At 41.1% G+C, this 15,619-nt stretch overlaps 1 protein-coding gene across 3 annotated transcripts in view; it reads right to left on the reverse strand.

The window, feature by feature from the left end:
- LOC124798185 (voltage-dependent calcium channel subunit alpha-2/delta-3) overlaps positions 1 to 15,619 on the reverse strand; it is a 792,806-nt gene that overhangs the window by 273,419 nt on the left and 503,768 nt on the right. For all 3 annotated transcript variants that reach the window (XM_047261474.1, XM_047261473.1, XM_047261472.1), the window contains one exon: positions 783 to 918. In XM_047261474.1, coding sequence (XP_047117430.1) covers positions 783 to 918 — 136 coding nt within the window. The remainder of the gene's footprint in view (positions 1 to 782; positions 919 to 15,619) is intronic.

The following is a 15,619-nucleotide window of genomic DNA, read 5'->3' on the forward strand; positions in this document are numbered from 1 at the left end:
CTGTTACTCCTGCATAGCTAATGTTTTGACCAGTGGTGGCAATTTAATTTGTTAGTACTGTGTGAAAGTAATCAAGAAAAGAATGGTCTACTGGAAATTCCCATTGTGCATACGTGCATCAAAATAAGTTGTTACTGTGAAAACTTCAGTTGTTTAAAGTGAACTGTGTGATATGCAGTTCCGCCAACTATGAGGTAACAGGTCTTATTCGATTTTTGAATATTCAGAAGTTGAAACAAACAAAAAATTTACCATAAATTAAAGAAAGTATTTGTGATACAGAAATTAAAGAATGAAATTTGAGAAAGTGGTGGGAAATGTTCAACAATGGATGAACAGATGTACATGATGAAGCTTGACATAGATATTTGTCATTCATCAAAGATTATTTGAAGAGACAAGTAGGGAACAACATTATGCTAGACACTTTTTTGTAAAGCTCAAAGATGTTGTGGACAGGAAATATTTTGGAAGTGGTGCCAAAGGGCACTAAACAACTGACTTCATGGACTGGCACCAGCTGTCTAGCCAATGGAATTCTTAACTGGTGGAGAAATAAACAAACATTTAAACAACAGAGGCAATTATTTAGAGGAAATACAAGCTTCAGTTTTGTAAGTGGCAGGTTTTTAATTAATAATATACATTTCTTGAATATGTTGCAACCAAATCTAAATTACTTACTGGATTACCCTCGTATAAATGCAAAGCTCCTGCCTTGTATATTCTGTAGTACAGTGTTATGGGCTGGCAAAAACAAAGTAAATTAAGAAGTAACGTACCAATAGACCATGCACGACGTAACTCCTTCTGGGCAATGAGCACTTTCTGCTTTTCAGGAATGGCCACAACGAGGGAGAATGGTGTATTCTCTATGGGACAGTAGTGGTAATGCCTCCTGTCCACTGATGCTCGTTTCTAAACACAGACAATCATTTTCCATGAGTGTGAGCACTTAAAATTATATTTACTATGCAAGAACTTTTAGTTACCAAAATATTGAAATAGTGTATTTTTGAAAGTGATGTATAACACTGAAATATCTATGAAACTTCTGTGAAAAGTACTTCAAATTCAGTTTCATTGTCTCTAATGAGAATAAAAGTGAAATGTTGTTACCTTGATAAATGTAAGACACATAAGTTTCAAATTTTCTAATCTAACAGAAATGTGCCTATTTCAAGTAATTGATATCACAAGGAAATGGCTTTCTAAGTGTCATTACAATTTACAGGGTTATTCAGAAGTACCTTCAGGATCTCAGAAGACAAGTGCTCAAAAATTATGAGATGTACTGCTCAGAAACTATGAGACATACAGAAAAATGACACATCTAGAGCAGCTCTCCAAATTTTTATTCGTAATACACACCATAGTGTAGCTGCAGAGCACACAACTAGGAAGCAGGAATGTCAGAACACGGCATATACAGAGCAATGCATGCATTTTTGTTCTTGAATTCACTAAATGTGAGTCAACTGTGATGATTCATTAATGATTACATAACAAATATTAGGTAAAAGCTCTAAAAGACAAAGTAGTACATGAATGGTACAATATGTTCTGTAAGACTGGCTGTGATGTGAAGAAATCAGGCCAGCTGAGATCATCAGCAAAGCAGGTGGAGTGTGGGCATTCATCACGAGCCCAAAGAAATCAAAGATACATCTAAGCAGAGAACTGCAGATACCACAATCAACTGTTTGGCAGATTCTACAAAAACAGCTCTATGTAAAACCATACTGGCTGCAGTTGTTAAATGTGCTGACTATTTGGGACAATGAGATTCATTCTGAATTTTACCCTCACTTACAGTGGCTATAGCAGGAGATGGTTTTCAACATAAGTTGGTTTTCAATGATGAAGCCACGTTTCATGTGTCTGGAAAGGTGAATCATTGTAACATGCATGTTTGGGGCATGGGTTTGGGGCATGGAACATACACATGTGATTGTAGAACACAGTCACGATTCACCTAAACTTAATATTTTTTGTTCACCATCCTCTTCAAAAGTAATGGGCCATTTATCTTTGTGAAAAAAACTGTGACTGTATTTGTGTACTTGGAAATCTGCAACAATGTCTTTTGCCACTGCAACAATCTCTTTTGCTACGATTACAGAAAGACAGCAGAAACTTCATTTTGTAAAAAAATGGTGCTCCACCACAATTTCTTTCAGATGTTAACAATTACCGCAATGATGAACTGCCTAAGTGTCAAATTGGGCATGCTCCCCATCATGACTCTCCTCTTCTTCAGTGAGCCCCATGCTCATCTGAATGAAATTTATATGATGTTGCCTTATGGGGTTACATCAAAGATCATGTGTTCCTGCCTTCACTGCCATTTAATTTGGAAGAGCCCTATGCTCATCTGAATGAATACTATGTGATGCCTCCTTAACATCAAAGATCATGTGTTCCTGCCTCCACTGTCACTTAATTTGGAAGAGCTGCAAAGATAGAGAGTTAATGTTGTCATTGATACAGACCAAGATGTGTTGAGGTGTGCACGACAAGCGTCTGACTATTGCCGCACTTCTCAATTTTTTATGTTTGGGGCACACCAAAGTACGTTTCAGACTTACACAAAACCACTACACATAACGTTTTTTTCTTAGATGCAAATAAGCATACACAAAGTATATACAATACATTTTTTTATAATGGAATGATGGTGAGATAAAAATTTTACAGATTTATTAGGTAAGTCTCTTGAAAAGGAAAAATTTTCTTTTTATGTTCTAGATATGTCATCTGTAGAAGATTACTGATGTGTGCCTATTTTCTGTATCTCTTGTAATTTTCATGGAGTCATCTTCTGAAAGCCTGAATGTACTTAGAACAGCCCTGTACTTGCAATTAACAACAACTCAAAAACAATTTAGTATACACTGTTGTGTAAACAAATGGCTTCAGCTTCATTAAGAAGTTGGAACGTCATTAAAATATAATTTAAAGAAAGAATTCTGCACTGAGTGTTAACACCCCAACATGCTTGTTATGATTAACTTCTGGGGTCCATGTTGGTGACGCCATTCCTCATGCCTTCCTTTTTCATAAGTGTTTTACTATTTTCTTTGCAAAAAGTTCACTGATGCCCTCAGGCAAAGAGAGCACAGAATCATTCTTCAATTATTAATTTTTTATATGTATGTGCTAGTCACTTGTTAATGAAGAGCATCATACTTTGCAGACATGTAGAAGTGATGTATAAATTGAATACTGGAGCATTACCACAGGCTATTTGCATGAGGACAAAAGAAAGAGTGATTGTACAAAATCATTATGATGATTTATACAGACTACAGTGTCTAATGAGGAAATATTGGCAGCACTCAAAATGTGGTGAATGGAGTGGTGAACAAATACACCAGATGTTAATCATAACAAACACATAGGGATGCTATCAGTCAATGCAAAACTGGACATATATGGAACTGCCAACCCACCGGCAACCCCTTCCCCCCCCTCCTCCCCCCTCCCCCCTCCCTCCACCCAAAAAAAATATCCTCCTTCAAGGCTAAAACTTGCAAACTGCTCTCTGAAGATTGTAAACTGGTTTGGTTTCCACAAATGGCTCTATTGTAATACTTATATTACCATTCAATATGATTGTACTTCTTATTTTGGTAGCATTGCAAACCTTTATTTCTGTTTTAATTTTAACTGTAATTCAGAATGGCCCTGTAGTTAGAAGGTCATGTGTTCATTTTTCCCCAAAAGTATTAATTATGAATTGAGAAGGAAAGTTTTCTTTTATGCTCATTCCACAACAGCCACGAATTCTTTTGAGTGATGTCTACAACTGTTAATTTTTATTTTATTTTCATATTACTATACAATTTTGGCCATAGGCCATTGTAGAGTACCTAGATACATTTGACAGCCCTTTGACTAGAAATACCTATGTCACCAGACATTATCAATTTAGCAGAAGGCGTTAATCTATGTTCCTCATAACAATGCCATTTGCTCAATTGGCCATATTCTGGCATTACAGATATATTATGGTCAAAGAGCTAACAAATATTTCCAGTTACCAGTACTTGAAAATTATGGAATCATTCAAAAATAAAAGGAAAATGAAGACACACAGGAATCTTGCCATGGAAGGTGGAAGGAAAGTTCCTTGGTTATGTATTAACATTTAGGGAAGAGAACTGCATTGCACCAAAAGGACATGACACTATTGAAGGCAAACAAATTTACAAAAATCAAACAATGGAAACTCCAGGCAGGAATATCAACAATGTAGGAGAAGACAGATTGCTACTTACGGTAAAGAAGACATGTCATGTTACAGACAGGCACAATTAAAAGCTGCTCACATATAGCTTTTGGCCACGGCCTTCATCAGTAAAGAGAGACATGCACAAAACATTCATACACATACACATGCAAGCACACGTCATGCACACATGACCCCTTAACACCAGCACCTCGAGGCGGAATGCTGGAGTTGGCGATCATATGTGCATGAGGTGTGCTTGCTTGTATGTGTTATGTATGAATGTTGTGTATGTCTCTCTCTTTACTGATGAAGGCTGTGGCTGAGAGCTGTATATGAGTGTCTTTTAATCACGCCTGTCTGCAACTTGACATGTCTTCTTTACAGTAAGTAGCAATCTGTCTTTTCCTACATTGTTTGAACAAATTTACAATTGGATTTACCCAGTATACAGACATGGCACAATATTACTTTGCCAAAGATGCAGTTTCTTATTAGATGCTGTATGACCATGACAAAATTGTACTGGGTTACATTACATTCTGTTATTTAACAATATAATGCCAGAATAAATCTTTGAAATTACTAAAACTCTTGTGGTTGGGATAATATGTCTGCTCACTTAGCGTGGACATTGGGCACCTATTTTGATTTTAAGGAGGTAAATTTTTACACATTCCAGTAAATCTAGATACTTCCATTGGCCTGTTTCAATCTTTTGTGTATTAATATGTATCACACATATGCTGTTCATGTGCAATTCAATCTGAACTATTCTGACTTGGTCTATTCTGCCTATTTCTCTAACATAATAGGAAGGAAAAATGTGCACATTACTCTGCCGCTACTGATTTTTTGCTTGTCTATTTTTAGATCTTGGCTACTAGGTATATCAGATAATTACTATCAATATTGTATTTTTTCTCCTATTGGTGTTGTTTTTCTCAATTCTTGTGGACAAACTGTCAATTACTCTTCATGTGTAGTCTTTGTTTATAGATTTATTTTTATATATGTGGTGTCTTTTCTTTCGGATATGTCTGAAAGAACAGACACCTTTCATGTCTGAAAGAAGAGACACCACATGAAACGTGTGCATTCTATTGGACATGTACGTAAGAACAGACACCACACATATAAATATATGTGCACCTTGATGGGAATTAATAATCATTCAGTGCAGGTGCTTTCTTAGTCTGAACTCTTGTGGGATGAAGCTGTGAGCAATGAGGGTAATAAACGGCGGACACTGCATCTGTAGTTGCGACAAGTTGTAATCTGGGTTGGATGAGAAGCTTACTTGGATAGCCAAAGCCTTTAAGGCGACCACTCATGTACAGGAGGAAATCTGGGTTTGAGTTGCAGTTCAGTACAAATTTTCACTTCTTGCCATTGCAATTGTTTCAATTCCCAATTGCAGCTAAGATTCGAATTCAATTTTGTCATCAGATATATTTTTGTCAGAGGCTGTTCATGTTATATACCTCCTGACCATATAGCGGAGGTGCTGAGTCGCAAGAGGCACAGCAAAAAGATTCCCACAAATATAGCTTTCGGCCATTAAGTGCTTTGTCAGCAGTAGACACACACACACACACACACACACACACACACACACACACACACACACACACACACACACACACTCACGTGAACGCAACTTGCACACACGTCTGTGGTCTCAGAGAGCTGAAACCACACTGTGAACAAGAGCACCAGTGCATGATGGGAGTGGCAACTGCGTGGGGGTAAGGAGGAGGCTGGGGTGGGGAGGGGGATGGATAGTATGGTGTGAGTGGCAGACAGTCAAGTGCTGCAGTTTAGACGAAGGGCAGGAGAGAAGGTGTGGAGGGGGCAGGGGGTAAGCAGCCGAAAGGAATAAGTAAAAAGACTGCGTGTGGCGGTGAAACGATGGCTGTGTAGTGTTGGAATGGGAAAAGGGAGGGGGCTGGATGGGTGAGGACAGTGACTAACGAAGGTTGAAGCCAGGAGGGTTACGGGAACATAGGATGCATTGCAGGGAAAGTTCCCACCTGCGCAATTCAGAAAAGCTGCTGTTGGTAGGAAGGATCCATATGACACAGGCTGTGAAGCAATTATTGAGATGAGGGATATCATGTTTGGCAGCATGTTCAGCAAACAGGGTGGTCCAGCTTGTTTTTTGGCCACAGTTTATCGGTGGCCGTTTATGCGGTCAGACAGCTTGTTGGTTGTCATGCCTACATAGAATGCAGCACAGTGGTTGCAGCTTAGCTTGTAAATCACATGATTGGTTTCACAGGTAGCCCTGCCTTTGACGGGATACATGATGTTAGTGACCAGACTGGGGTAGGTGGTGGTAGGAGAATGTATGGGACAGGTCTTGCATCTAGGTCTATTACAGGGGTATGAGCCATGAGGTAAGGGATTGGGAGCAGGGGTTGTGTAAGGATGGACGAGTATATTGTGTGGGTTTGGTGGATGGCGGAAGGGGTGGGAAGGATAGTGGGCAGGACATTTCTCATTTCAGAGCACGATGAGAGGTAATCGAAACCCTGGCAGAGAATGTAATTCAGTTGCTCCAATCCCGGATGGTACTGAGTTACAAGGGGAATGCTCCTCTGTGGCCGGATTGTGGGACTTTGAGAGGTGATGGGAGACTGGAAAGATAAGGCACAGGAGATTTGTTTTTGTACAAGGATGGGAGGATAATTACAGTCAGTGAAGGCTTCAGTGAGACCCTCAGTATATTTTGAGAGAGACTGCTCGTCACTGCAGATGCGACGACCACGGGTGGCTAGGTTGTACAGAAGGGACTTCTTGTTATGGAATGGGTAGCAACTGTCAAAGTGGAGGTATTGCTGGCGGTTAGTAGTTTTTATATGGGCGGAAGTACTGATGTAGCCGTCTCTGAGGTGAAGGACATCATCTAGGAAGGTGGCTTGTTGGGTTGAGTAGGACCAAGTGAAGCAAATGGGGGAGAAGTTGTTGAGGTTCTGGAGGAATGTGAATAAGGTGTTCTCACCTTCAATCCAGATAGCAAAGATGTCATCAATGAATCTGAACCAGGTGAAGGGTTTAGGATTCTGGGTTTTTAGGAAGGCTTGCTCTAGATGCCCCATGAGTAGGTTAGCATAGGACGGTGTCATGCGGGTGCCCATATCCATACCGCAGATTTATTTGTAAGTAATGCCTTCAAAGGAGAAGTAATTGTGGGTGAGGATATAGTTGGTCATGGAGACTAGGAAGGAGGTTGTTGGTTTGGAATCCATAGGGCATCTGGAAAGGTAGTGTTCAATAGCAGTAAGACCATGGGCATTAGGAATGTTAGTGTACAGAGAGGTGACATCAATAGTGACGAGCAGGGCACCATGTGGTAAAGGGACAGGAATTGTGGAGAGTTGGTCAAGGAAATGATTGGTATCTTTTATGTAGGAGGATAGGTTCCAGGTAATAGGTTGAAGGTGTTGGGTCTACAAGAGCAGAGATTCTCTCAGTGGGGGAACAGTAACCAGCCACAATGAGGTGTCCTGGGTGGTTGGGTTTATGGACTTTAAGAAGCATGTAGAAGGTGGGAATGGTAGGGGTAAGTAGAGTGATGGACTCTGGGGAGACGTTCTGGGATGGGCCTAAGGATTTGGGTAGTGACTGGAGATCCTGCTGGATTACTGGAATGGGATCACTGTGGCATGGTTTGTAGGTGGAAGTATCTGACAGCTGACGGAGTCCTTCTGCCACATAATCCTTGCGGTTCAAAACAACGGTGGTGGAGCCTTTGTCAGCAGGTAGGATTATGAGGTCGGGATCAGTTTTTAGATGGTGGACTGCAGTTCTTTCTGCAGATGTAAGGTTAGTTGGCATGTTGAGGGATTTGCGGCATGATGCTGAGGCAAAGTCTGAGGTTAAGAAATTCTGGAAAGTTAACAGGGGGTGGTTTGGAGGCAGTGGGGGTGGATCACAGTTGGATGGAGGAGTGAACTGAGTTAGGCAAGGTTCAATATTGGTCTTTGGTTGAGTCTGATTGGTCGGGTTGGTGGCGAAAAAGTATTTCCACTGTAGGGACTGGGAGAAGGAGAAAAGGTCTTTCACTAGTCCTGCATGGTAGAATTTGGGAGTGTGGCAATAGAGTAATTTTTAGAGAAAGGCCATTTATTGGCTAAAGCATGTTGAAAGGGGATACATAGGCCTAGGGAGGTGAGGGTGAGCCATAGCTTACAATTGTACAGGATGGCAGGTATGGGCAGGCGGTGAGCATTATGGAATAATAGAATAATTTTTAGAGAAAGGCCATTTATTGGCTAAAGCATGTTGAAAGGGGATACATAGGCCTAGGGAGGTGAGGGTGAGCCAGAGCTTACAAGTTGGCGAACATTGTTCGCAAAGCTACCGAAAGTGGTTGTCTGCCAAAACTAAGTCCACAGTGCCGCAGCACCGGGAGAAGCGGGAGATGTTCAATGCTCCAGGGCGTGCATCCGACTCGTGGGTGAGCAAGAATACAAGGAAAGGACTGATATTTCTGTGGGACTAAGGCTTCTGGAGGAAAGGTTCATAACTGTGTTGTGGGTCTGTTTAGGTTCTGGGTTCTGTGTGGTGGTGGGAGAGAGTTTTGGAGGGTGGGGTAAGTGTAGTAGGTCTGTGAGAAAGGATTTGTCAGCTATTTGGGGGAGTGGTGGAGGTTTGGAGGTTGTTGTAGGAGTGGTGGAGGTTTGGAGGTTGTTGTAGAAGTGGACAGTGGTACTCTGAGGTGAGAGTATGAACTGAGTGGGATGGAGAGCTTTCTGAGGTTTGTTGTGCATATTGTTCAAGTTCCTGCAGGGCAAGAGTTTCAATGTGTGTTATGGGTTCCAGGATTTTGGGATTACATAGCAGGAGAATTTTGCGGATGGAGAGAAGGTACTGCAAGGAGGATTGGGCTTGATTGATATGGTTTTCCAGGACTATACCTACTCCAGTCCGGTAACTAACATCAAAGACAGGGTTACCTGTGAAACCAGTCAGGTGATTTACAAGGTAAGCTGCAACCACTGTGCTGCATTCTATGTAAGCATGACAACCAACAAGCTGTCTGTCCTCATGAATGGCCACTGACAAACTGTGGCCAAAAAACAAGTTAAAACAACCTGTTGCTAAACATGCTGCCAAACATGATATCCCTCATCTCAATGACTGCTTCACAGCCTGTGTCATATGGATCCTTCCCACCAGCAGCAGCTTTTCTGAATTGTGCAGGTGGGAACTTTCCCTGCAATGCATCCTATGTTCCCGTAACCCTCCTGACCTCAACCTTCGTTAGTCACTGTCCTCACCCATCCAGCCCCCTCCCTGTTCCCATTCCAGCACTACACAGCCATCATTTCACCGCCACACACAGTCTTTTTACTTCTTCCTTTCGGCTACTTACCACCTGCCCCCTCCACACCTTCTCTCCTGCCCTCCGTCTAAACTGCAGCACTTGACTGTCTGCCACTCACACCATACTATCCATCCCCCTCCCCGCCCCAGCCTCCTCCTTACCCCCACCCAGTCACCACTCCCATCATGTATTGATGCAGCTGTTCGCAGTGTCGTTTCAGCTCTCTGAGACTGCAGATGTGTGTGCAAGTTGTGTTTACGGGAGTGTGTGTGTGTGTGTGTGTGTGTGTGTGTGTGTGTGTGTGTGTGTGTGTGTGTGTGTGTGGGCGCTTATGTGTGTCTACTGCTGACAAAGGGCTTAATGGCCGAAAGCTATAATTGTGTGAATCTTTTTTGTTGTGCCTATCGTGACTCAGAACCTCTGCTATATGGTGAGTAGTAACTTTCCTTCTTTGGTATTGTTACATTCCATCTTCGATTTCCCATTGTTTGATTATATACCTCCTGAATTAGACTTGTCAAACAGTAATTTAATTTTATTTTGTTTTATTGGTTTTGTTTATTAATATAAACTGTTATGTGGGCTTGCTGTTCCCCGTTTGTGTCAAAAAAATTTTCTGTTTACTCTGTTTCACTCTACATTTCTGCTTCAATCTAGGTGTGTAACTTCTCTTCCAAAGTCATTTACAAACATTGTAACTTCTTTGGTGACAATACTCAGTAAACGTCTGAAGATGACCTCATAATCTGATAACTGGTTATCCATTCCAAATTTCTCTTTGAATTTCTATCCTGCTTGCATTTGCAGGATATAGACTGTATAGTGTAGACGGTATAGACTGCATAACACAAGGGACAGGAAACAACCTTGTCTCATTCCTTTCTCTATTACTGCCTCTCTTTCATGTCCTTTGATTCTTATATCTGCAGTATGGTTTCTGTAAAAGTTGTAAATAACATTTTTCTCCCTGTATTTTATCCCTGCTACCTTCAGAATTTCAAAGAATATTGCAGCTAACATTGCCAAAAGCTCCCTCTAAATCCACAAACACCATAAACACAGGTTTCCCTTTCTTTAACTTATCTTCTACCCTAAGTCATAGGATAAGTATTGCCTCACATGCTCCTACATACCAAACTGATCTCCCCTTGGGTCAGCTTCTACCACTTTCCCATTCTTCTACACTTAACTTATGTTACTATTTTGCAATTATGAATTACTAAAAATTGATAGTTTATTAATACTCATATCTTTCAGTACCTGCCTTATTTGGAACTGGAATTATTTTTTCTTCTTGAAGTCTGAGCGTATTTTGCACGTATCATATATCTTGTATATCAGGTGAGACAGTTTCTTTTTAGTGGTACTTTTTCCAGATGATCTCAATAATTCTAGGAGAATTTTGTCTACATAAGGTGTCTTGTTTCAACTTATGTTGTTTCAGTGTCCTGTCACATTCTTCATGCAATAAAGCATCTTCTTCAACATCTTCATATACTTCCTGTTCTCTTTTTATAACAACAACTTGGAGTTTGTTTCCATCATATAGCTCTCCTACATATTTCATCTGCTTTTTGGTCTTCCCTCCTTTATTTAGTAATGGACTGGCAGCTGAGCCCATACTCACAAAAGTGTGTCTGTCTTCTCCACAGGTTTCTATAATTTTTTGACACTATATATATCTTTCCTAGTCATTTTCTATTGCATTTCTTTTCCCCTATTTCAGCCAACCATTTCCTAATGTACTCTTTGAAATTCTGAACAACCCCTGGTCTTTAGATGTATCCTGGTCCCATTTCCTCAACTTCCACAATTTCTCCAATCTTAATTTGCTGTAACATTGCTTCGCAGTTTTAAAAATCAGGTTTCAAACTCTCTGTCTTAGCATTACATAATATGAAAAATGACGTGCAGTTAGTCACGAAGCTCCATATAAAGTTCAGAAATATTTAAATACAACTTTGAGGCTGATTAACTACAAAATTACTCAAGATTTTAAAGAAAGCTTAAAAATGTTGACTGGGGAGAAGTTTCCATTGAGCATAATGCAAGCTCTAAATTCAACATATTTCTTAATGAGTCTGTATAGCTTTATGAAAGCATTTTTTCAAAATATTATGTCAATAAAATACCCTTGGAGCAGTACAGGTATCAGTCTCTTCACAATGAAGAAGAGACATACAAAACAGCCAGAACACATAATTATCCAGAAATGCATTCACGTTATGAACAGTACCGTAACACATTAAGAAAAGTAGTAAAAATATCCATGGGTATGCTCATTTTACCTGAAACTGACAGATCAGATAATACAATCAATTCAAAACTGAATATTTTTAAAAGTGATACAGAGACAGAAGCTATAGAAGATGACATTATTTCTGTTGAAAATAATGGTACTATTGTAAAAGATAGGTCATGTATAGCAGTTTTTTTAATCACTTTTCAAAAACAAATGAGAAAATTTATGCAAGTATCTCAGAAGACAAACCAAACCGTATACTGAAGAAGCAACACAGAGGACACTTAGTGAAATACAAATTAATTTCATATACCCTTCTGTAATGAGGAAGTCATCATGACACTAGAAAGCTGAAGTGCAAATGGGGTGTATAATACCTCCAATGACATACTAAAATGTTGTGGTCCTATAATACCCTCCTGGAAATTGAAATAAGAACACCGTGAATTCATTGTCCCAGGAAGGGGAAACTTTATTGACACATTCCTGGGGTCAGATACATCACATGATCACACTGACAGAACCACAGGCACATAGACACAGGCAACAGAGCATGCACAATGTCGGCACTAGTACAGTGTATATCCACCTTTCGCAGCAATGCAGGCTGCTATTCTCCCATGGAGACGATCGTAGAGATGCTGGATGTAGTCCTGTGGAACGGCTTGCCATGCCATTTCCACCTGGCGCCTCAGTTGGACCAGCGTTCGTGCTGGACGTGCAGACCACGTGAGACGACGCTTCATCCAGTCCCAAACATGCTCAATGGGGGACAGATCCGGAGATCTTGCTGGCCAGGGTAGTTGACTTACACCTTCTAGAGCACGTTGGGTGGCACGGGATACATGCGGACGTGCATTGTCCTGTTGGAACAGCAAGTTCCCTTGCCGGTCTAGGAATGGTAGAACGATGGGTTCGATGACGGTTTGGATGTACCGTGCACTATTCAGTGTCCCCTCGACGATCACCAGTGGTGTACGGCCAGTGTAGGAGATCGCTCCCCACACCATGATGCCGGGTGTTGGCTCTGTGTGCCTCGGTCGTATGCAGTCCTGATTGTGGCGCTCACCTGCACGGCGCCAAACACGCATACGACCATCATTGGCACCAAGGCAGAAGCGACTCTCATCGCTGAAGACGACACGTCTCCATTCGTCCCTCCATTCACGCCTGTCGCGACACCACTGGAGGCGGGCTGCACGATGTTGGGGCGTGAGCGGAAGACGGCCTAACGGTGTGCGGGACCGTAGCCCAGCTTCATGGAGACGGTTGCGAATGGTCCTCGCCGATACCCCAGGAGCAACAGTGTCCCTAATTTGCTGGGAAGTGGCGGTGCGGTCCCCTACGGCACTGCGTAGGATCCTACGGTCTTGGCGTACATCCGTGCGTCGCTGCGGTCCGGTCCCAGGTCGATGGGCACGTGCACCTTCCGCCGACCACTGGCGACAACATCGATGTACTGTGGAGACCTCACGCCCCACGTGTTGAGCAATTCGGCGGTACATCCACCCGGCCTCCCGCATGCCCACTATACGCCCTCGCTCAAAGTCCGTCAACTGCACATACGGTTCACGTCCACGCTGTCGCGGCATGCTACCAGTGTTAAAGACTGTGATGGAGCTCCGTATGCCACGGCAAACTAGCTGACACTGACGGCGGCGGTGCACAAATGCTGCGCAGCTAGCGCCATTCGACGGCCAACACCGCGGTTCCTGGTGTGTCCGCTGTGCCGTGCGTGTGATCATTGCTTGTACAGCCCTCTCGCAGTGTCCGGAGCAAGTATGGTGGGTCTGACACACCGGTGTCAATGTGTTCTTTTTTCCATTTCCAGGAGTGTAGATTATGTTCTTAGTTACTTATTAATGAATCAGTAATCCAGGGTGTCATACCAAACTATCTGAGATATGCCATTGTTAGGCCTCTCTATACGAGAAGGGAGACTCCACAGATCTCAATAACTGCCACCCAGCATCACTCCTTACACCATTTTCTAAAATTTTTGAGAAGGTAATGTACTCCACAGTTTCATCCACCTGTGTAGTAAAAGGATAATTAGCTACCACAGTTTGAATTACAAAAGAGCCACTTGTTCTCCTGCAGCTGCTTGGTGAGTGGATTTTTTTATTCATCCAACTTTTCAAAGAATATGTACTTCAACACATGCCTAGTTTAGTTCTTTTTTAAGAAACATAATGCAGGAAGTTACCCTAGGCTGTTCAAGTAATACAAATAGAATGCCACTTCATCTGTATAGGGAGAAATTACAATGCACACTGCATAGGGGTCAATCAACAGCACACAGTTGTTCTTGCTTTATGTTAATGATCTGCCAATTTATTTGAATTAGGGGGCAGAATTATAGCTGTAAGCAAATGACACATGCATTCCTGTGAAACAAAGCAAAGAAACATCAACAGGGAAAATAACAAATTATGTTTTGCACCAATTTGACTAGCTTCAAACACTCAAAAAACACAGCTTTTCCAGTTTTGTACTCTCAAAAATAGCTCATATCCCATTAATCTAGTATACTAACAAGAGAGAAGAAGAGGGTAGGTGAGCAATCTGCTAAAAATATGAAGTGAGAAAGCCGCATAGTAGATCCACTAAAATTACCAACTGTGGGGACAGGGAAGTCATAAATTAACACAATTTGTGTATTTTCATTCACTGATATCTTATGGGGCAATATTCTGGACAGATGGTATTCACTGCACAAAAGAAAGTAATTAGAATTATGTGTGGGTTACACACACATACATCTTTCAGGAATCTCTTTATATAGCTGGGAATATTAACTGCAACCCCACATTATATACATTCACTTATGAAATGTGTGGTTAACAGTCCAATATTCACACATATAACATTAGAAGGAAGATGTTCAACATTATCCTTTAATAAATCTAACTTTGGCACCGAAATGGGTAAAATATGCAGCTATGACTGTCTGACAAGCTATTATCCGAAATACAATGTCTAACAGATAACGGAAGTATTTTAAAATGAAGATTACAGATGTTTATCCTTAACAACTCGTATAACACAGAGAAATTGTTAAAAGAATTAGTCAGTTTTACACAAAAAATATCTGTGAATGTCCAGCGTGTCACCTTACAAGTATTTATTTATTTATTTTTTGTTTTGCATCATATTTCATGTTTATGGTTAAATAAAATACATCTACATAAAAGGCGACTGGTTGCAGTAATTTCTGAAAACCTTTTCACACCACAGTCGCAGTGTTCCACATCCACAATGGATAAAAGTCATATTTCATGTTTGTTCTGTTGACACAATCCATATTTATCATGAATCTGATTTATGAAAAAAGTAACTAACCAACTAACCCACTCCTGTGCTCGATGTCTCTTCCACGAATATTATAATTTCTCATAATTCTCAGACCACCTGTAAGCAATGATTAAATTGTTCCCTGTGAAAAATTCTACTAGGCAGTTTCCCATCTCATTGCTTTCCTCGAGTCAACATTCCCCTATAATTTTTCCTTCCCTTCCTTTCCTTAATTTCAATTAAGTCACTCAACAGAATTAAACTATCATCTCCCTTAATGATCTCAATAATTTCTTTTATCTTGTCACACATTTTTTTCAGTCTCTTTCTCATCTTTGGAGCTAGACAAGTCAGAGTATTCCCACACTCAGGGAATGAGTCTAGAGCAGAAGCTGTAGAAATCCTGAATTGCCATCCTGTGTAAAGTCCTAGTGTAGGTATTTTGCCATTACCTTCCCCCAGTCTTTTATGAAGTGTCAAGTGTGCATTTGTGTCATGTGGATGACTGTGATGAGTGCTT

The sequence above is a fragment of the Schistocerca piceifrons genome, chromosome 5 (genome assembly GCF_021461385.2).
Source record: "Schistocerca piceifrons isolate TAMUIC-IGC-003096 chromosome 5, iqSchPice1.1, whole genome shotgun sequence".
NCBI lineage: Eukaryota > Metazoa > Arthropoda > Insecta > Orthoptera > Acrididae > Schistocerca > Schistocerca piceifrons.